The following is a 21,969-nucleotide window of genomic DNA, read 5'->3' as shown; positions in this document are numbered from 1 at the left end:
TTGTAAAATCTCACATCTCTTATCACTCCTAAATACAGCAAACACCGTTATATCCAGTTGTTTCACGAAAGCAACGTTCAAAGTGCCAATTACTACGAACTAAGTTGTAAACAAATTTGAGGCTCGCAACTTTTCATTTCATCGAACCATATCCAGCTATTTCTGTTTGGATACAGGCTGAAAATGTCGAGCATTTCTGGCAAAAGCGGTACCATTAGTTTCCGACCAAGACCGGTCCGATCTCGATGTTCCTCCTTGCACATCGTAAATCTATCGAATTTCATGCTACAACCGCCGAAGGACCATTGGCAATTGCGTTTTCATCGTGCATTTGCATCGTCAATTCGTTCCGCTCTAGTCGCTTCGATCGCATAAAAAGCATGTGAATCCTTTAAAAAGATTCCTCGTTAATACGAAGAACGAAGAAAGTAGTTTCCCCCGAAACAACGATCGTACTCATTTTTTCACCTTCTATATATGATCGACGAGGTATCGATACGTTCATCGTAAGAATACAGTTGTACCGCAATGACAGAATACGAAATTTCGATAGAAGTACAGTTGGTAACTAACAGTTACGATTTCTTAAGGAATACCGTGCTTTTTATATGCCATTTGTGAGCATACTTGAACAATTTAAGCGTGCAAGTGACGAGAACAAATATTGAGTACCGGTTACATGAAACGAAATGCCGTGCATCGTCTTTTCGTTAGGTGTGAAAGGAGGAAGTAACGATATGGTCGACGAACACGGAATTTCACGGACATGTATCTACGGTTCTTCCAAGAAACCATTATGGACCCTTAAAACGTCTTTCAAAATATTTGGCAAAAAGATTGTCGTCTATTTTTGCGAGGGCCATACAACGATTCGCGTCTGTACGACAGAACTGGTTGTTCGCGCGTTTCTTGTACCATATAAATAACAAAATATACGAAATACGCGTATTTTTTACCGCTGCCGCGATACGACACGTATAAGAAGTACTCGGACGACGAAACTTCCCAATAAAACTGCTATGTCCGTTACGTTTGTACAAAGTTCGATGGAAATAGCCGAATGGACGATCGTCCTACCGATACGAACTTTACTTTTGCGTTCGATGCATGCTGCGCCACATAATTGAAACGATCAATCAAACACCTGAGAAAAGGAGGGTGTACTAACGCGCCCACAAATTGCCATGGAACGTTTTCACACACGGAAACGGAGGGTTTACCCATGCCACACCCCGCTCGCTGCACAGGGATGAGACGCATGTATCTCGCGAAAACTTTTCAACGTTCGTTGTTAACACTTGGTATATCGGAGATGCGTTTTCCAAGTTTTTCGTACGTTCTCGAGAATTTCAAAATTAATTTCCTAAATTTTACCTTCTACCTTTTACCTTTTTATATAGGCTGAAATAGAATAGAATACGAAAACGATTCAACGCGGGAAAGAAGAACTTCTGAAAGAAAAGAATTTTTAGCGAACAGGAAAAAGAACGTACGATCTACGTGCGAAAAGTTTCCAAATTCACCAAGACTAACACGAAACGTAAGTAGTATCTTGGACAAGATATCCTGTCAAGTACTTTTGCGTCGGGCTCGATTTTAAGTTAATCACTATACATCGAACAGAGCTGTTGGTTCTGTCCAAACTGTACATGAGAGATGGAGGATATTGTGAGAATTCTTTGAAAACTGGACGATTAATTTTCAGTGACCTCCATGTATAACTGGTTGCTATTGCTATGGACACAGATATAGCTACTCTCGCGAGATATTAGACAGGTGAGCGAGTTCCCAAGGGAACAAAGCCCCCATTACCTCATCTCGCCGACCCATCCAAGCCATCTCGACAAACCCTCCGCTCCTAAAACATTCATAAGAGCGGTGTAAGTGGTTTTTAATAAAGTGGTATTTAATCATAGGTGTCGGATTACGCGTAAATCGGCTGGTAGTGTCACCGACCAATGTGAGATTGAACATGTGTCCAAATATATATGTATGTTGGGAAAATTCATTCTGTTTCCATAGGGGATATTTATCTTAATCGCTTAGCGACAAGCAGTTCCAAGTTACTAATTTATAAATCGAACGCTACACCTTTGCCTCGCTATATATGCAATCCTACTAAAATTAAAGATCTCGCACGATCTTATAAACTTTTTGTGAAAATCAAATTACACGCGAATATAATACGTAGACATTTGGAGCGTGTTTCGTTAAAAGGATATTAACTGTTATTCCAAACAGGAAAGTTTGTCAACGCCATTTAAACACGCGTACCTACGGTTCGAGTAATTATTTCCATCAGTCGAACAAGTTGTTGCCAGCAGCGAGTTTCCGTTCTGACAGTTCTCTTTGTGCTACGGTTGCTGGTAACGAAATTTTACTCGCTCACGCTCAAGAATATTTATTTTAGATGAAATCGTTCAAAGAAATTCCATCTATCGGGCTTTTTATTTGGGTCCTGGCAAAGATTTATACAACTTCTGCGCAACGATGTTTCGACGATGGCAATGAATTTTGTATCGACGAGAACGACATACTTTCGGTAGATCTGTTGCCTGGATCCTTTTTATTCGCGGATCAACAAGTGAGTGATAACAGAACGAAAGGTTCCGAAGATGCAATGGTAGATGGATCCATCGACAATGCTCTGAGCGAAATGGAATATCATAGGTAAGTTTGAGAATAATAACTTATCACTTAGCTCGTCGGAATATTAAGGCCGTATTTTCTATTTTCTAATCCGCTGTATCTATTAGAAAAAGGATGAACGAATACTTATGCCATGGCTACGTGGCTGAGGAAATAGCGAAGATAATGAGAGCACCTAGGGCTAAAAGGCGTCTCGATGTGGCAGAAAGAAATGATCTGTATAATTTAATGGACAATGACAATATTACTATTCACGATAAATTGTTAGCGGACGAAGGAAGTTCAAAGTACAAAAACTGGTTACAGCGGTAATTATCGAAATTGTACTTTTAGTTACATCGCACGATACCTATACGTATTACGTCGGTAAATATAAAACGGCGAATAAAATTAATTCTTTACCGACTACTTATACTTACGTGGTTTCGTTTCATTCAAAAATTTACTTCCCGTAGAATTATAAATGATTAAAAAACCTACATCTTTTACGACAGAAGGACAACCTTGGACGATGTATATCGGCATTATGTTCCGCAAAAGAAGATAAAGAAGAAGCATGGAGCTCACGACGAAAATTTCGAAGAATTCGATGGAGAAGTCACGGGTTATGCGATGCAAGCTCCTCTACCTTCTGGTAAAGTTGGCTTCTTCGATGAACAGAACGAGGAAAATGGTAAAGATCATTTTATACGATTCTACCTTTAAAGAATAACTACCTTCAAAGAATACCTTTAAAACGAGATATTCTTTTATTTTTTAATAGATCATATGCTTTCATCCTCGTCGGGACACAACGTATTTTATGGTCCTGCTTACGGTCCCGCTTACGGTCCCTCTTACGGTCCCGCTTACGGTCACGGTGCTGATCATTTCTTGCATCACACTGAAACTTTTCCCGCTATACACGAGGAACACTATTACACCGCTCCGATTTATCACGATCACGAAGAGGAGTACCACAAGCCTTACTACAAAGGAAAAGGAAATGAACTTTCGATAAGAGACTTCTTTGAAATTGCCCTTACAGCTCTGGCGTTTTTAGCTTTTGGATTATTCATTATACAATTATTAATGAACGCTACGGTAGAACGTCCGAATCGTTTGATTTCTCCACAAGCTACTTCTTATTACCGCTCGTTAATTTTCTTTTATCTTCGATATGTTCTTCGGATAGACCAACATGAATACAACCATAGCCACGATGACGAATACGGCGAAACGTCTGAGAAGGAATGCCATCGATGGGTTACCTTTATCGTACGCTAGCCACGAACAATTGAACGAATTATCTCACAACGTTCTGAGAAGCATCGAGGCTGCTCTCGTCGCCGATACGGATTTTGGAAATTGCATTCGCAAAATTCTTTGCGAGAATAATCGACACTCCACGCAAACCGAAGACGCGCGTAAAATATGGATGCCTGTATGGAGGTAAAGCGAACGACGAAACTTGGTCAAGTTTTCGATTTTTAATCGTTATTATACCGTTATTATAATCGTTATTATATGCCCGAGGCGTGTGCAACAAGTAACGGCACACAGGGTTTTACATTTGAAAAATTAAAAGAACGTAAAAGTAAAAGGATGTCCATTATCTGCAACTTATCTGTCGTATCTGTCTGTTTATTTTGCAATTTATCTATCTATCACGACGTATGTTCGATAAGCATGGAATCAACCTTTTCAGTCTAGGAATGAGCTGGGTGTCCGGCAGGGTGCTGAAAAGATCTTCATGGTCGGCAATGTTGGATTCTATAAAAGCTTCTGTTCTTGGCCTAGGTGGAGCCGACTGTACACTCTTGTATCCTGACTGCGACCTCAAAAAGGAAAGGATCAAAAGACGCAGAAGACGCAGAAAGTAATTTTCTTCTTGTTTATTATTTTCTGTATCGTGATATCTTTTATCGTCACGTCGTACGAATGATAAAATATTCGGTTCGATTATATATCGTTAAGATATGTATATCTTTAAAAATACCTTACATATATATCCTTAAAAAAAAGATTCATTGTCAGTACTAAAGTTCCTTACACACGTTAGGTCTAAAATCGCAGTTTTTAACGGTAACCGGTAACGCTAACGACGTCGCCGACAATTTTAGACAGCGATGACATTTTTGGCGTTACCGTTCTCTTCGGTTCTACTCGGCGACAGATTTCGTGGAATAGGTAAAAGCGAAGCGTACGTCGATCCTGATGGACAAACGTGAAAAACGTTTCTCTCTCGTTTCCCTTTCACTGGGCGTATATTCGATAGAATGGCCATCCCTTTTTTATCGTTTAAAGTGCGAAACTCTGCAATCTTAGCGAATACACAGCTGTATACAGACTTTTGCGGATACGATATTAAGGATCGCGGATTACACGATATTAACATCGAGTTACTTGTTTGGCAGAAATTCCAATTGGTTCTCTGCAAATCGTCCAGAGAATATTATGCGTATTTTGCGCTGTTTTTATCGAACCGCAATACAAGAAATAGTCTTGTGAGAAAGATCGTAAAATGTTTGTTAATTTTGAAGGAACTATACGAACCGACGAATGCGCGGCACGAATAACAGCCAAATTATTTACGATCCCGCTCATAAATTCGTTTGGTTCATCCTGTAACTAAGTAGAATCGTGGTGTTATTACCTATGAATTTTTAGACATCATAAAATGATACAACTTATGTGTTTCGTTCAATGTAAATATCTGTGAATTCGTCACCTTACAGAAATATACCAAAACAGTAACGCCACTAGGTCGTCGAAGTGCCAATTCTAATGTTTCGTATTCTTCCTTGAAACACACAACATGCAGTTCCATAGCCATACTTTCAATGAAATTTAATCGAATTCTAAATTTAGAAACTTTTACGATAAACCAAAGAAAATACGCGATACGTTTTAAGTGGGACGATTTAAAATAGATTTCAAACCTTGCACCATCGACGGTGTGTTCACTGCCTCTCATTTCATTCTCTCCCCAATGAAAGTGAACTTGCGCGAACGTATAGTTTCCTTCGTACGGTCCTCCAGAAAGATAAGGACGTCCCTGTGGCCATTTCGCGCTCAAAATTACTACCGACAAAATGAATTTCGGTAGTTAACGATGGAATATGATACATGTAACGCATATACATATGTATCGATTATCATCCCTAACGGAATATTACCCGTTAATCCTGTGTTAGTAAGTTTCAATTTTCTCGGTACTATATCGATACCAATCCACTTCAAAGGATCTAACTCGATAATTCTCATACGGCCAATGTCTAAATCGATCGGAGATTCTAACGCATGTTCGGTATCGAGTAAGTCTTGAAGCAACTTGGCATCTCGTTTGTAACCGTCGTTCGCTTCTGTTCAAATAATTAATACGCGCGATAAACAGGACGAATTGCAAAAAGGTACAATAATTTACCTTACCTGTTGTTAGGCTCATTTTTTATTTGAACGAAGTTAAAACCAAGTGATTCGATTTTGATTTTTCTATAATCGAAATAGAACTTTGTCGAAGGTTCAAGTAATTGAATATTTTTAATACCAGAATATAAGATTATCTGTGATCTGTTCAGATTTTTCTCGAATATATATGGATTATGCGCGAAAGATTGGTAAATCGGATGAGCCGAAAAAATGGGTGAAACAGTTTACGACAACGGTGACAGCACGCGATGGACTTATGAGTCCGCAGTCGATATTTCTGGAAGATCGGCGCTTGGCGAATTGGCGGAGATGGTTAGACAGGCGAACGATACAATATAAGCGCATTGCGTCTACGACCGGTCGTCATCGAAATGATCAAATTCTGAATTCTTGCGAAAAGGTACGGCCACTGATCGAAATGAGAAACTTGATAGATTACGCGACAGTGCCGATACCAGTTATACCCGATAAATATCGAGGTGGTACGGAATTTTGGAGGACCCCGAAAACACTGCCTAAACGTGACCCGTGTTTGCCAGATATTACGTTTACACCGAGTAAAAAGGAGCTAAATGTAATTCCGGAATTGACGTACGTCGACTTGCCCGAATTAATAGAGAAAGAAAAAGATTTGGTCGGCCTGAAATCGAAGGAACCATCGTGGGGACGCAGTCGGTACTTGAAGAGAAGAGAGAAGGAGTTGTCGAAAGAAATAGCGATGCTCGTGCCGAAACAACCAGAAACGAAAGACTTGGCAATCAGGAATTCAATCGCAACGATAAAGGAACCGTTCGCGAGAATTCCGCCGATAACAGTTTCCGCCGATACAGAAGGGAAAGAACAGGACGCAGGATTCTGCTGCGATTGTTATTCCGAGCAGGCGATCGTCTTGAAGATCCAAGATCGTGAAATCGTTTGGCGGAACGTTTCATCGAAGCAGGACCGCGCGCAATCAGATCCAATCCAGTGGAATTTAACATTTTGCGGAAAAATTAACGAAAGGACGGAGAAAGAAATCGTGTTCGAGAATAAAGGAAATCGCGTAATCGTTTACCAATGGCGGGACGCAACGTTTCGATCTAACGCAATTCCTTTAGCCAAACGAACCAGTTCTTTCTTTTTTAACAAAACGAAAGGAGTGATCCTACCAGGGCAAATTGTCAAATTAAAGATATGGTATCTCGGTGTCTCTTATGTTTCTACCGAATTCTGGAAACTTACGACCGATCCAATCTTGTGTTCCTCTCCGTTGGTATTTCGATTTTGGGGTTGCGCCGAAACTGTTGTGCCAGTAAACTTTCGTCCTGTACAAATAGTCGATAAATACTTGAATCGTTGCATTCGAAATACCGTGATACGAGAGATAATTAACGATATTATGGAAAATGTGAGTTTCGCTAGACATCCGGAACCTGCGTACGGTAGCCTATTTTTAGAGTCAGAACTATTCGCTATTCAAAATTCACTGTGCTTTTACAATCCGACGCTTACGATAGAATTCCACAAGATTTACTACAATGCGACGAATCAAACCAAGCACCGTTGGAACATGCTGTTAAACGATATACGAGAAATCCTATTGAAGATCAAACAACCGGAACGTAGGAATATAATATTATCGAAATTCACTGAACTTTATAAAGAATGTTTGGAACCCTCGTTGTACAGATCCGTGCGATATAACAAGTACGAAACGATATACAATTTGCTTTGCTCGTTTTTCAATTTGTTCGAGATGGAAAGCGAGTCAGCAAGAAACGCTTACCTCGTGAACGAATATAAAGAAACTCCTGTTATGACTCCGCAAATGAGTTATACGATATCGATGAACGCATCTCAGCCATCCGTTAAGAGCAATAATTGGCGAAATAGACGAGGAAGGAAGTCGAGTGTTCGTTCGCAAAACAGTCAGGTTCGGACAATTACGGAGCAAAGAACTCGCACAGTTCCCGCCAATGATTCTCTTTATAAAGAGATATTTTTTATTCGTATTTATGAACTTTTGGGTGAAACGATAATACGAATATTCGCATCTATCGAATCGTTTGATAATTTGAACGAACGTGATAAATAAAGTTATTTAATAGAAATAACAACGATTCACTGTTTCCTCGTATATTTTACCAGAATGTACCAGAAAAAGACAGACACAGAACGATCGTGACTTGAAATTAACTTAAGAGATTGCTAAAAAGATTTGCCTGCATCTCAGTAATTGTATTTCTCGCCAGTTTGTCTTTATGTCGTTTCCATCTCTATCTCTCAGTCTTCGAAACTCTTTTATCTGTGAATTAATTTTAATCAGCGTAGTCTATATGATATCGTACATAAGTATATCAGTGACGTTAATACGACTCACCTCGCTGGCTCGTATAGGTATAACTACGGGAAATACGATCCAAGTAGCGCACTCTGGATATTCACCGATATTGTACGATCCTGCATAGGTATAGTATCTAGTGCAATACGTTGACCAGCGCATCCATGCTAAACAGTCTACGAGAAATATGACCAAAATATCGAGATATTTCTTTCGATTACGATCTTAACGAATAATCTTAATTGACATTCTTCTATGTTCTTAAATATCACTTGCCAAATATTATCCCAAACTATATTCAACGCTTACTAGGTGGTATTTTCGTTTCCATGTCTGGATCTAGAATATACTTCAAGTGCTCCGTTATCCTTTCCAATTGCGGATTAATGCAATTGCAACAATCTGGTTGGACCTTTTTTTGCAATTAGGCAAAATTTGTACTCCCAATGGAAAAATACAGAAACTAAAGTTAGATAGAAAAATAATTTCAACGTTGAAGTTTCGTACTAGAAATAGGTATGCCAAAATGCAGAATCCGTCCTTATGTCTGAAACATTCTTCCACGGTTACATATTTTCTGTTCCAGTGTACCGCGTGACTTTCCATCGAATACCTCGATAGCGTAAAAATCGTATATGTAATAAAAAGGAACGTGAAGTTTACTTTCTTCTTTGCTTTACCAAGTGTCGTTGATCGTGTGCTCGGCACCTTTGCAATTGTCTTCGCCCCAGTGAAAATGCACATCCATTAACTCGTATATGTCATCCGAAAGCGGTCCGCCACAAATTGTCGATGGGATTCTATTTCCAGTTAACCATATTTTTGCTAAATATTCAAAAAACGCGTTAGAATTTGGAACACTTGTATATCTCGTCTTATCCTAACATTATGCACCGCTGGATCGAATAACTTTTCCGAAATATTAAAAAATATTCGGCATTACATTGGCTATGGATATCTAATGCGTATATAAACATAGACATAAACATAGCCAAAGAAATAGACATAGAAATATACATAGACATAGATGCGGATACAGATACAGATACAGATATTGACATAGACATAAATTCTACTTTCGATACTGTAATATTTCACCAATTACCTGTAGTTCCGGTGTTTAACAGTCGTGCTTCTCCATCGTTTAACCAGTGACCATTTAAGACAAGCGGAGGATATTTGCGTTTTCGTACTAAACGATCGTCTAGATTAATCGGAGATTGACCCGTCGTTGGTAAGCCTGAAAGAAAAATTAGATTTATAAATAGGAATATTTGCACTACATGCATATACATATCTATACATATGGTATTTAGGCGTCGCCTTTTAATTTCTTCCCTATCACTTAGTCGTTTTTTAATACCAGTATGATCGATATTTCTTCCTTTGGGTTTAAAAGTTTACGCTTGGGAATATATTTTCTCGTTTTTGTCTCAACCATATCTTAATTTTATCACTGATAATCTTTTTTAATGACCTATTTTCAGATTCTAGGTGTTGTATAATTTTTTCCATTATCATCTTTTTTCTGCTAGGTCTTAACTGATAATTTCGGTGTAAAATTTACTACTCTTTCGTCACCCATAAAGTCACGGTGTCTTTCAAGCAACTTTACGACTTCGGCTTTCATAAAGGAACCTTCGACCATTTAAATTGCCTTTGAACGACAATTCCTTAATTTTTTCCATTTTCACTGTACCAGTTTGTTTCTCTACTTTCGAAGAGATCTCGTTAAGAGACGGTTTGCATTGGCCGGTATGTTCGGGTATATCGGCGGTATTGGCGATGTATTTAAAATTTGAATCGTTTGACGATTCACCGTGGTTTACTCCGCTGTCATTTAGATTAGCTGATCTGGAGTTATTCAGCAACGTTAATCACAATACAATACCCACAGAACCAACTATATAAAATACAATAGAACACAGGACAGCGAGATCGTAAAGGGCACAAGAATCGCTCAAACAAAGGAGGGACTGCGCGTAGCAAATATGCTTTTCTCAGCGTACGTGTATCGCGAAGTATCGGGTAATCACTGCGCCGAATATACATATATTTATGTACGTGTATGTCATATAACCTAATGAAATATTAAAAGCTCGGATTATCTTACCAATTAAACCTGTATATTCGGACATCGTTGTGAGGTAAACCGAAACTTTACGGAGTTAGTGGTGTTGTAGATTCAGACATATCTGTACGTTTACTTGTTCTTTAGGGATCGCATTATGAATAAGATATTGCGCGTGTTGTGTAAACGAGGGAACTGTGTTCCGTGTGACACATTGATAAACAAGTAAATTTTCAAATATCGTTTAAAAATGTTTAAAGCATTGTTCGGAATGTATTTCTGAAGGTAGGAAATACGATGAACAGTTAACTTCTTTCGTATCTTTCGTATCATAAATTTTATACAACGAAGCGTTCGGATTAAACAGAGGATTAAAACTACTTATTCCGTTAGTTATCATATTTTTATTTATTTTTACGAAGCAAACGCGTGAACCATGTTGTAAGTGATATTCACGTAATAACAGATAAGTAAATGATAAAGTAATTATTTGTCCATGCGTTATTCGTTTCTCATGTTACAGCAGTATCCGTAGCAAATAGAATTCTTCTTCTATGAAGATTTTGTTGTTGTCTACAATTTCCCGATATGTTTTTCCACTTGCCATCGTAAAGATTCCTAAATGCGTCTATCTAGCGTAAAAATAAAAGATAACACGATATCGTGTGTTACATGGAACAGCCTACGTTTTAAATAAATATACCTGGCGAGCGGATATTTTCGTAATAGTAGATGAAATAATCCAAATAACGCATTCGCTATATGGTGGAACGGTAAGAGAACCTGGATATGTGTAATAGCCATGAGCCCTGCACGCTTCTAACATCCAAAGCAGACAATCTATTCAAGAATAATTTTTCAAATTTTCCAAAGAACGAAAATTAGTAGGAAAAGGGAAGAGGCTAATCGTTATTTTACTAAAATTCCGTTACCAGGTGGAATTTTGCTACTGCTTCCCATTCTTTTGATACTTGTCAGGTTATCGGTGATTTTTGTCAGCGAAGGATTATCAGGAATTCCAGGGCAGCCAACCACCTATTTTCGATATTTTATTTTTTGAAATACGCACGTGTACAACGTAAGTAAATCGATTGGGTCGATTATAAGAAGCATCCGTACTTGCATGAGGTAGGAGAGCACCGCAATTCCATCTGGTTTGTCGAAGCACTTCTCTATCGATCCGTAACGAGTGTTCCAATGCATTATCTGTGCCTCCATGGAGTACCTGCAGTCGATAGAATGACTTGAAACGTGTGCGGAATAATACCGTCGCGATACGCAATGAGATAGTCTCTAACCAGATCCCGTTTATAGAATGTTCCGCGCCCAATGAATCTTCCGGGCCCCAGCGAAATTCTACATTCACGAATTGAAACACGTCTTTGTTCAAAGGACCACCTCGCATCGTAGGTAGCGTTCTATCGGAAAATTCTATACTCACTGAGAAAGAAGCGTTCTCATATCCTCGTGGTGCAACATTTAAACGTCTCTGATGTTAAGCGATGATAAAACGTAGAAAAATTACCTGTTTTACCCGTATTCGTCATTGTAGCTGTACCTTCGTTCGACCAGTAGTTTGTCATATATAGAGGTGGAAATTGTTTACTCCATGTAGCTGTCCTACATAGGTTGATCGGCGATTGTCGCCATTTAGGCAACCCCGATGACGACGTTGACAAGATCGTAGTCTTAGTAGCTTAAAAAATCGATAACAATTCGAATTATTGAACGATTATTGAACGATTTCAAAACATACGGCATACGTAATATACACGTCCCGATACATACGTCTCGTATATACGTACCTATGTACTTTCTTTTCTCTTTTGACATATTTATCCTATACGGTTCCGCGTAAGTGTTTAACCGAGTATCGCAAAAATTTCCATCTACATGGCCAAAAATGGGAAAGAGTGACTGAAAAAAGTCAATTACGTCGTTAAAAGTTTACCACGTTACCACATGTTTCGATCCTTGCCATGAAGCTTGTTGCATATTAGATATCTAATTAATGTAATTGATTACATAACGAAATGCTATCTACCATATCTTTAAGCAAGATATTTATTTTATTTTTTATTTATTTATCGCAATCCTCAAGGACTTTGCGTTTCAGCTTCTCAGTTTGGCTTCCAGCTTACATCATATTTACTCGTCATGTATTTTATCTAGCTTAATTATTAGCTAAAAAAAAAAAAAGAAAAAATTTGTGCGATAAAATAGAACGAGGCAACGGACTATAAATTATGTTGCATATTCTCGATACAACCAAGTTATATATCAAATTTTTATTCATCATACGTGAATTATACAGATGAGATATCACTAAAATACTACACGAGGAATCATTTAATAAATAGTTGTGATCGATCGAATACTTTTGATTTTTAATTGACATAATAAACTACACGACCGCTTAATTTTTGTACTTCTCGGCAATTTTCCTTGATACACATGCCCTGTTTGTCGCGTATCATACGAAACAATTCCGTCTGATTTTCTGAAATCCTCACTGGCTCTGGGAAAACGATCCAAGTAACGCATTCGTGAAACGGAAAGGTGGTGATCGAGCCCAAGTACGTGTAATAACCGGCTGTTTGACAAGCCTGTCTCATCCAGCACAAGCAATCTACAAACAAAACGGAAGAAACTGATAGCCAGTGATAATCCTTTGTACGATATATGTAAGCCATCGATTCGTCTTAAATATCCTTCGATGCATTCGAGACGCTATTTTAATTACTTGGAAAAAAACGAAGGTGGCGTACTTGGTGATAACTTTATGTACGAATCAGGCTGTGTAACTTTATGCAAGTCGTCCGTGATCTTGGAAAACAACGGATGTTCGTCCCAAGTTGGAACTTGATAGGCCTGCAGAAAATAAGCGCAAATCGCGAGTCCGTCGTGTTTGTCCCAACAATTGTCGATCGTCTCGTATCTTTTATTAAAGTGTATCGCTTGCGCCTCCATCGTGAACCAAGTGCCGTTCAACGTGTGTTCCGCACCTTTGCAATTCGACGAACCCCATCGAAATACCACTTCCGATAGCTCGTACACGTCGTTTGCAAGCGGACCACCGCGAATCGTTGCTGCACTCCTATTACCTTCCAGTGTTATTTGAACTAGCAGATCGATCGAGGCGAAAAAAGAAAATTACTCGATTATTTCCTTGTATTTAAGTTTCGAAATATGCACGTACGTCGCGTTACATTTATAGGAATCCTCGGGAATAAAAGGATTTTTTATAAAATTCAGTTATGATTCGCCGAATCGGTGTTTTTAAATCTCAGCACATGTTATACGTTTCGATGTTACGATGTCTCGTAAGCAGAGATTGGTACTCACCTGTGCTGCCGATATTTCGCATTTTAGCTTCGCCATCTTGACTCCAGTGACCGCTCATAATAAGTGCGGGGAACTTTATCCCGATTGCATTGTTTTCGTCGATATCGACTGGGGATTGACCCCATTTTCGACGACCATCACCTTCGACGATAATGACGACAGTACGGGTAAAAAATTTTGAAGGTTACGAATTTCCAAGGATATTCTTACCTGCACACTGCATTTTATTTCATACAACGATTGTTCTCGTTATTTCAGATAACGAGTCGCGATTGCATATTATTCTATATTACGTATTATCTTATAGAACACATTTCGTACACATATTTTTACTACTGCAATTTAACTTTGCCAACTGTCAAAAAGAAATAACATAACATCGATCGCGGTATCGAGGTCGGAACAATTAAACCGCGGTTTTTCTATGAAGTTATATTCAAATAGACCGTGCTCGATATCCGTTGATCCTTCATTTTGCCCGGATAGCCAGTTGATTATTTTATCGGATGTTTTCTTTAAAATTCACAAGTGAAATTCTTGTATGTGTGTATAGATCTGTGTAAGAAAAGCTGTGCGATCGCATATTTTACGCACAGCCCAATGCGCATCACCCGATAACAAGTTGGACGGTCATTGAAAATGATAAATATATCAGCATCAGAATTTATGATCATATGTAGCAGCGTGCTCCTCGTTTGTAAGACGATTCGTCCGTTTTTTCCCCACCTTATACTTTATCGTATCGTATTTATACATAGAATCGTTCGTTACTAGTTTTGCTGTTGACCGAAGTTCTGGATTGGACCCAATTATTTCCCTGGATAGAAAACGAATGCAATTTTCCTCCGTTCACGTTCGGTTATACGGACCGTAACGGGCCCCATATGTGGAAACTGCTGTATCCTGATAGCAATGGTAGCAATCAGTCACCGATCAACATCGCAACACGGCTCGTCGTTGTGGTGCAACCGTCCGAACCTCTTCGTTGGAACGGCTACGATAAAGGACCACTATCGATGACTATAGCGAATAACGAAAATAACGGTGCAAATTTTCCACTGGTTTAATAAGCACAATCGTTACTAACTTATTATTCGTTAAAAATTATGCAATCACACCCCTATCGCAGCTCCTACATACCTAGTTACACATGTACATTCAAAAGTTTTCCGTATTTATACAATATTACTTAAAAGTTGCATCTTCTTCTTTTCTTTTTTTTTTTTTTTTTTTATCAACTATGGTTAGAAACGTTTGCAAGAACGTTTTGTCGTCAAGAGTTTCCTTCTCCGTCGTTCTTACGTTATATATATTTTGCATTTCAAATTTGTTAAGGATCATCTCGATCGTAATTTATCGTCCGCCGATCCTTTTAATAATCACTATCAAACTTGCAGTGATAGTGAGCACAGTATGGGGCAACTTGAATCGACCGTACATCGAAGGTGGCTGTTTGACTAACATTTACGACCTCTGCTCGATGATGTTTCATTGGGGACAATCGAACGACGAAGGCAGCGAACATACGTTAGATTACGTTCGATATCCCATGGAATTACAAGTGTGGCACATAAAACGCGGCTTTAACTCACTTTTGGAGGCGATTGCTGCTAAAGAAAGCGATGGCATACTGATCGTCTCGTTCTTTTTTCAGGTTAAATTGTATCTCATAGTTTTCCAAGTAGCGACTAAACTCCGTGTGGAAGTAGAAAAGCTAGCTTTTTAATGAAATTTCATAAATTTTATAAACGATATAAAGTAGATCGAGTAAATGAATTAGCATGAAATTACTATTAATAGATTACAAACGCGGATAATCCTTATTTGGATCATATCGTGAGAAATCTGCGGCGAATCGTTAAACCAGGGACGAAAGTGCACGTTCCACCCTTTCCGCTGCTATGGATATTTCCACACTTCGAGACGGATTATTATACTTACAACGGTTCTCTTACTCAGCCACCCTGCAGTGAAATCGTTACGTGGATCTTGCAACCTGAACCGATCGCTATATCATCGTCTCAGGTAAAACTATCGCTTTGTATAGTTTATAACAATTACATATACTCAAATGCCTCGATACGTTTGCCCATATCAACTTTTACTACAGATCGCACAATTTCGACAAATTTGCTCACCGGATGGTCCTATACCGTTAAATTGTAGGCCCGTACAACCAGTGAACGACCGTAGCGTGTACTTTTATTCATAGTATTTGTTAACAAATTACAAAATTAATTTTACGTCTTATGCGTTTTCGTGTAGAACTATCAACACGCGTATATAGTCATTCGTGTTCCGTTGTAACGTTTTTCTACTATCTATGCGTATAAACTGATTCTTAATAAAATCAAGTACAAAGCCATATATTTTCTGTGTTTGCTGTAATGTCAATCGACATTGACGTTAGTATACGATCGTACGGGACGAACATCGCCTTTCAACCGTCTACTTCGTGGAGCTGCTTCTTCGTTTCTTCCATATGAATGATTATATTACCGGCGACGAAAAGAATACGCGCGAAATATGTACAGCGCTTTTACAAAAATCGTGTAGATTCGATACGTTGCCCCGTTCGGGTAAAACGTTTCCCTTCCAATCGAGGAATCGTCTAATTTTCTTTAGCGGGACGATGAAATTACTTTTGTTCGCTGTTGAAAATATGAAACATCGAACAAGTATTTTATGTACAGAGAGCAATAATTTTATTGTTTTCCTGCTATATTTTACGAACGCGCCAAATACTTTCCAACAAATTTTATCAGAAAATAAAGGTATAACAAAGTTAAACTGGCTCGTCGCAAGTCGCATCAGGTATGTATCGGTACATATATCATCTATTTGGCACGAATTATTGTAAGATGCATGCATCTGTCTTCTTTTTCTTCTTGCGTGAACGTTCATTGCAGACACTATACCGGAGAATACATTAGATCTCTTGTTTCTCTTTTATCCGGATACACATCCAGTTTTCTCAAGCGGCTCGCGCTGGTATTTACGTAGATGAATTTATGAATTTCTATCACACGCACACACGATATATACATACTGTATATATTGATATCGGGTACATTCTCACTTCGATGGTGTATTTCCCCAGTAAAAAAATCACAAGATATTTTGAAACATATACGCTTGCCAATGTATAAGTCACGCGTCCACCTGATGTGAAAAATGAGATCTTGTCGAGTGAATTTCGCAAGCAAAAAAGGGGTGATAGACGATTCTCTCGCCGCGTTTTCTCGCTCCGCTCTTAGTTAGCACGTAAGTACATACATATGTATTTACAGATTCGCCGGTGATAAAAAATTTACCACCTTACAGTGCGTAGCAATGCCGCAGTAAGAATATCGCTTTTCTCGTGATTTGCGAAAGCGAACGTCGTTATAGAACGCGATATAAAGTCCTATCGCAAACGTTGGTAAAACCGGAGTATTTCGTATTGAATTTCGGAGTGAATAACGTTTTATGTACAGTATCGTAGACGTTTCTCTCTCGTTCGAGTTCGCTACGATATTTTATAATGAAACGCGCGTACAAGGGACGGGAATGGTTTTGAAGGTTTCGAGCAAGCGCAGCTTTCTATTATTCTACGGTAAATGTCGCAATCATCGATTGTTTTTAAAAATAAAATCTTAAAAATCCTTTCGCCAGTGATTCGCGGAGGATGTCTCGCCAAATCTCTTATGAAATCTGCTCGAAACGTCCAGGTATTATCACGTGTATCGTTGTTCCCTCGATTAAATCGATTTCCATAACAAAATCGTTGAAACTGAACGAACGAAATATCAAAATAACGCGTCCGATTTCCTCGTAAACCCGACTAAACTGGGAACTGGAAATTGGTTTTCCTTTCGTTTCGTGCCTTTGGCATCGCCTTCTCAATCCACTTGCATGTCCCTTATCGTTCGACAAAGGAAAGCCGAAGTTATTATACCGAATGTCTGAAACATACGAACGTATCTGCCGTTAGATTTCAAGTATCTGAAATCTTGTGTATTCTGTGCAAACGTACTTGTATACCAGCCATTGCCATGCCCAGGAATACTAATGTGAAGCTCTCGCACTGCAACCAACTTGTAACTTTCGAGAGGCAGCCCTATAAAAGCATTTCATAACATAAGAAATCAACCGATGAACATAAAACGTAAAATCGCTATTTAAAATATTCGTCGTTGGTAGATTTAACGATAAACGATAGCTCTTCTCCTTGCGCCGTAATTACTCGTACGAAAAAAAAAGAACGGTTTTATTCGGTTTTTAATACGAAATTAGAATCAATACTAGAATTAATGCACGAATCGAGAAAGAATTGGAATTCCTTTATACTTCGCTGGATCAACGACGTTACGATATTTCTTTTTAAAATGATTAAGTCTTAGAGCGAAACTCTACCTCTTTATGTCGATATCCATCGTGACCCTCTTCGTCTTCCACTTGACACGCTATTTCGTCCATTGGTTTCGGGTTTAGCCACGGTTTCTCGTTCTTTCGCGGGAAATAAGAATTTCATGAATGCAGTATGAAGAGAAAGTTCAGACTCGATCAAATTACTTACATGTTTGCTGAACACTCTCGACACCACGCTCATTGGACTTCCCGTATTTTTTACCTGCGAGGTAATACGAATCATTGATTTTCATATATACTGACATGTGACTTGTGCTTATTTTGTAACGGTTTATATTGACGGTTTTATTCGGTGCACAAAAATGTAAAAAGATCAAGCAGCAAATAGAATTGCGGAATATTTCGATGTATAGGATATGCTATAAGGGGGGGGGGTGTAATTATACTGCGAAAATAGCTTTTCCGTACCTCTGTATCTTTTAAAACGCAACACGTAAGCGGGACCTGCCTCCTGTTGCCCGAAATTTGCGCGTCTCTCCACCATGCCGTGCCATTGTAGTCCCCGTATCCGTGTATTCCGCAGCAATTAAACTGTAATGGAACGATTCGTGTGCTCTTCGGACCATCGCAATGTGGTTGGATGAACGATGTACCGTGTCGTGCATTGGATGTCGCTCGGGCGCGAAATAAAATTTGCATTGCGCGGCTTTCGATCTCTCGCCGCTCGTTATACGTAGAGACGATCGTGTGGACGAGAATTGCCTTGGAAACTTAATGGATATTTCCGTCGACCGATCGACACGCCGCGATTCCACGCGACGCGACGCGACGCTACGACGAAGGGATCGCGTGAAAACGTCGTTACAGATCGTCGAGCGGTTGCGCAAATTTGCAAATGTTCTCGCATTTCGGAACCTCGATAGCGCGATCGATTCGGCGTGATGACGAACGGTCGAACGTTCTTACGTTTCCAAATATCGCATCTTTTGAAGGTGCGATGTCGTATACGACGTATGTATGTTTGTCACTAACGCAAAGAACAATATGCAAACGAACAACTAACGAATAGATGCCCGATCGAGCGAGAATTCAGGAAATGGCTGCTAGTTTATGTCTTTTCCGGTGGTTAATCGATCGATCGACTAGGAGAGTCGGTGATATGACCAAAGAATAATTACGCGCGATAAACAACCTCGGTGAATAAACGATCGATCGGTGTCGTTAGCAGTTTTACCTTATATTGCGCAAAGTCGAGACTGTGGCTGAAGGGTATGTCGCTAGTGGGCTCGTGACCGTAATCCTCGGCCAATTTGTTGATCAGCCGCTCCTCCAATCCAGAAAGTATTCGAAATGTCATCAGTCCACCGACGGCAGCGGTGATGAGTTCGGTAATGATCAGTGCCACGAGCATGCTCATGTACTGAACAGTTAAAAATGTATCGTAGACCTTGGCCGTGCTTCTGTTATAGGTGTAGCGCACGAGGTGCATCTATCGATAACTTACGGTGGCCAGTATGCATTGATTTCCATAGAGAGCAGCTCGACATCCGAAGAAACCGACCGTCAGCACCGTAAAACCGAGACCGACCAAGCTACAAGCTATCAGGTTAATAGTTTCGTGCGGCGTGGCGTCGGGCACGAAAAGATTTAACAGGTGCCCTTTGCTCGGTTCCAATAGCAAGCATGCCCCTATCATCAGTACCGTACACCCAGCCAACTATCGAGTAATTTCTCTTTATGTAGTCATCTACTAATATACTACTCTCTATACTATTAAACCATTCGTAAGGTACTTTATGCAACCACGGTACGCAACAAAATATCGTTTATGCAACGAAATCGAACCTTCTGTTTTCGTCTTTAGACACACATGCGTTTCGGTCTTGTTAGCTTCGTATACTTCGTGTACGATATTGCATCTCACGGTCCAGTGACATAAAATACCCTGTGCGTTTCAACGATAGTGTATCTAACTAACGACGTTGTTATCTCTACGTAAGTTTATTCAAAAATTATTCTACGTCTCCGAACAATCATTCTTAAAGCAACGAGACATCTGTCTTTCACAATGTTACGGTGTAAGACTTATATTTTTTCACTTTTTCCTTCGCTTTTGTCGCCGAAACATCGTAATTTTATCGCTAACGATAAATGACCGATCTTTCGAAACCTAACTTTTACGTGCCGCTTGGCTTACTCGCTGTTAACTGTTAACCGAACTGCCTAGGTGATTGACTTTATCGATATACGTATGTATCAATGGTATATTATTAGCGACGATACGCGTTCCTTCTTTGTTTACGCTTTATCGGAAAATACCACGATTCTTTATTAAGTACCGAATTATTCCTGTTTTCGTTTCTGCACGAAGAAATATTTCCGAATTCTTATCTTTATTTCGTACAAATATAAAACGGAATAAAAATACAAACATCCGATCTATTCGTACGATATATGTATACATACATACATTGACAGATATAATCTGAAATTAATCGATCAATACTTTACCCATATCAATATGTTGAACGTAAATAGGACGAATTTCAAATACTTCATGTCGGTCGTTTTCAAGACGTCAAATTAGTCATTGATCTGCAAAGATAACATCACTTGTATCAGTTACTTTAAAACCTACGATGATGATCTCGACTTTACTCTAAGAGTTGACAAATGCCTTTCACTTGAATTTTTGAACATCGACGCTTTATAAAGAGCGCGATTAACAACGTGAATATTAGCAGAATGAAGATAAAAGCGAGCAGGTGCTGGCGAATACTTGTGACGCGATGCGAGCGAAGCGTGCGTCTATCCACGTATCCTTTGATCCGCTCACGAGAATTAAAACCTACCGTATTTTAGAAGAACGAGCCTTTGGAATGGCCGTTGATTATACTCAAAGGTGCACGATCTGCCTACGCTTCAAAGGTGATTGAAACATTACTGCGAATCGGATATGCCCTGACGCAATAATATAATACCTGTGTTTCAGCTTTTCGTTTCGATAGTTGACTATATAGCGCGAGTTAATGGGCTAAACGACGAAATGTTAAAACACCGTTGCAACTAATCGGGATCAAAGGCGAAATTGTCGGATCGATGCGTGCACGGTTCATACACGGTTATACATATTAATATCGTACGACCACGGCAAATCCACGATTAAGCGATCACAGGCATACAACTTATTACCAATTAATCCTAAGTACTTACACGCTTGGTAATTAATTAAAGTTCCCAGGAAAATCACGCACAGTTGTTTGCTAGACCTTCTCACGGCTCTAACGGACGAAAGAAAAATCGACCGCTTTTAATCGAGATACCACCATTGTGCATGCTACGAATACTCAAACGAGATCTTTCGCATAAATATTCATAGCTACTCTTCTATGATATTACTTGCCATATTCCAGCGGGGGATCATTCGTGTAAACAGCTTTTGACGCAGGAATAGGCTGCCAGTCGCTGGCCCTGTTGATTCTCCTACTTTCTGCTGACAGCTACTCGAAACGTAAGAGAAACAAGGGCGGGAAACAAAGCGTAAAAAGACCGATAACACCGTAGAAACAAAAACCGGAAAACAGATTTCCGATTATCCTTCTCCGTAGATCGATTCACGAGTAGTTCACGATTCGTAGCGTTCGCCCATTCGCTCTCTCATTTTGTTTTTCACTTTTCTTTCGACTCCCGTTTCCCGTTATTAAATTCAAGCACGAGCACGTACAGCTTCCCGCACGCTGAGAGGGCGACCAAGGCGAAGTACACACACACACACACGCGCGCACGCACACACGCACACACACGCGCGCGCGCGCGCGCACGT

At 39.5% G+C, this 21,969-nt stretch overlaps 8 protein-coding genes across 12 annotated transcripts; 3 read left to right on the top strand and 5 right to left on the bottom strand.

Moving 5' to 3' along the window:
• Positions 1–1,656: 1,656 nt before the first annotated feature.
• On the top strand, positions 1,657–4,527 carry LOC105680316. The gene is made up of 7 exons (XM_033319119.1): positions 1,657–1,668; positions 2,411–2,670; positions 2,757–2,957; positions 3,144–3,322; positions 3,413–3,732; positions 3,824–4,080; positions 4,337–4,527. Exons 1-7 carry the CDS (start codon positions 1,657–1,659, stop codon positions 4,509–4,511), a joined length of 1,404 nt encoding a protein of 467 aa, XP_033175010.1. The 3' UTR covers positions 4,512–4,527.
• Positions 4,528–5,255: 728 nt separating this feature from the next.
• Positions 5,256–6,076, bottom strand: LOC100748759 (carbonic anhydrase 2-like). The gene is made up of 3 exons (XM_024365399.2): positions 6,061–6,076; positions 5,808–5,993; positions 5,256–5,712 (listed from the first exon to the last, which is right to left on the bottom strand). Exons 1-3 carry the CDS (start codon positions 6,074–6,076, stop codon positions 5,285–5,287), a joined length of 630 nt encoding a protein of 209 aa, XP_024221167.1. The 3' UTR covers positions 5,256–5,284.
• A 72-nt stretch (positions 6,077–6,148) lies between these two features.
• Positions 6,149–8,166, top strand: LOC100748637 (MYCBP-associated protein-like). The gene has a single exon (XM_024365435.2). The coding sequence runs from the start codon at positions 6,227–6,229 to the stop codon at positions 8,132–8,134; it is 1,908 nt and encodes a 635-aa protein (XP_024221203.2). The 5' UTR covers positions 6,149–6,226; the 3' UTR covers positions 8,135–8,166.
• Positions 8,119–10,666, bottom strand: LOC100748284 (carbonic anhydrase 2-like). Of its 2 annotated transcripts, XM_012381565.3 has the most exons (7): positions 10,494–10,666; positions 9,486–9,620; positions 9,061–9,205; positions 8,888–8,993; positions 8,690–8,792; positions 8,420–8,556; positions 8,119–8,344 (listed from the first exon to the last, which is right to left on the bottom strand). In XM_012381565.3, the coding sequence occupies exons 1-7, from the start codon at positions 10,516–10,518 to the stop codon at positions 8,237–8,239; spliced, it is 759 nt and encodes a 252-aa protein (XP_012236988.2). In that variant the 5' UTR covers positions 10,519–10,666; the 3' UTR covers positions 8,119–8,236. The 2 variants fall into 2 exon arrangements, with proteins under 2 accessions (XP_012236988.2, XP_033175007.1); XM_033319116.1 differs by lacking the exon at positions 10,494–10,666 and having other exon boundaries at positions 9,486–9,812.
• A 187-nt stretch (positions 10,667–10,853) lies between these two features.
• Positions 10,854–12,497, bottom strand: LOC105680308 (carbonic anhydrase 2-like). 2 transcript variants are annotated; one of them, XM_012381564.3, is made up of 7 exons: positions 12,257–12,497; positions 11,977–12,147; positions 11,750–11,891; positions 11,571–11,676; positions 11,384–11,486; positions 11,155–11,291; positions 10,854–11,083 (listed from the first exon to the last, which is right to left on the bottom strand). In XM_012381564.3, the coding sequence occupies exons 1-7, from the start codon at positions 12,282–12,284 to the stop codon at positions 10,964–10,966; spliced, it is 807 nt and encodes a 268-aa protein (XP_012236987.1). In that variant the 5' UTR covers positions 12,285–12,497; the 3' UTR covers positions 10,854–10,963. The 2 variants fall into 2 exon arrangements, with proteins under 2 accessions (XP_012236987.1, XP_024221133.1); XM_024365365.2 differs by having other exon boundaries at positions 10,854–11,079.
• Positions 12,498–12,673: 176 nt separating this feature from the next.
• Positions 12,674–14,325, bottom strand: LOC100749787 (carbonic anhydrase 7-like). Its single transcript, XM_033319105.1, has 3 exons — positions 13,797–14,325; positions 13,220–13,573; positions 12,674–13,080 (listed from the first exon to the last, which is right to left on the bottom strand). Exons 1-3 carry the CDS (start codon positions 13,852–13,854, stop codon positions 12,839–12,841), a joined length of 654 nt encoding a protein of 217 aa, XP_033174996.1. The 5' UTR covers positions 13,855–14,325; the 3' UTR covers positions 12,674–12,838.
• Positions 14,326–14,421: 96 nt separating this feature from the next.
• LOC100740820 (carbonic anhydrase 1-like) lies at positions 14,422–16,173 on the top strand. The gene is made up of 5 exons (XM_003486855.3): positions 14,422–14,493; positions 14,571–14,840; positions 15,194–15,450; positions 15,597–15,821; positions 15,907–16,173. The coding sequence occupies exons 1-5, from the start codon at positions 14,436–14,438 to the stop codon at positions 16,006–16,008; spliced, it is 912 nt and encodes a 303-aa protein (XP_003486903.1). The 5' UTR covers positions 14,422–14,435; the 3' UTR covers positions 16,009–16,173.
• Positions 16,174–16,472: 299 nt separating this feature from the next.
• On the bottom strand, positions 16,473–21,962 carry LOC105680312 (tetraspanin-11). 3 transcript variants are annotated; one of them, XM_024365314.2, is made up of 10 exons: positions 21,546–21,962; positions 21,360–21,427; positions 20,658–20,741; positions 19,651–19,863; positions 19,381–19,566; positions 18,615–18,737; positions 18,355–18,408; positions 18,192–18,284; positions 17,812–17,895; positions 16,473–17,740 (listed from the first exon to the last, which is right to left on the bottom strand). In XM_024365314.2, exons 3-10 carry the CDS (start codon positions 20,703–20,705, stop codon positions 17,678–17,680), a joined length of 864 nt encoding a protein of 287 aa, XP_024221082.1. In that variant the 5' UTR covers positions 20,706–20,741; positions 21,360–21,427; positions 21,546–21,962; the 3' UTR covers positions 16,473–17,677. The 3 variants fall into 3 exon arrangements, with proteins under 3 accessions (XP_024221082.1, XP_024221083.1, XP_033174995.1); XM_024365315.2 differs by having other exon boundaries at positions 19,651–19,835; XM_033319104.1 differs by having other exon boundaries at positions 19,651–19,745.
• Positions 21,963–21,969: the final 7 nt, after the last annotated feature.

This window comes from Bombus impatiens, unplaced genomic scaffold (assembly GCF_000188095.3).
Source record: "Bombus impatiens unplaced genomic scaffold, BIMP_2.2 scf_0135, whole genome shotgun sequence".
Taxonomy (NCBI): domain Eukaryota; kingdom Metazoa; phylum Arthropoda; class Insecta; order Hymenoptera; family Apidae; genus Bombus; species Bombus impatiens.
This window is presented reverse-complemented; position numbering and strand designations above follow the sequence as displayed.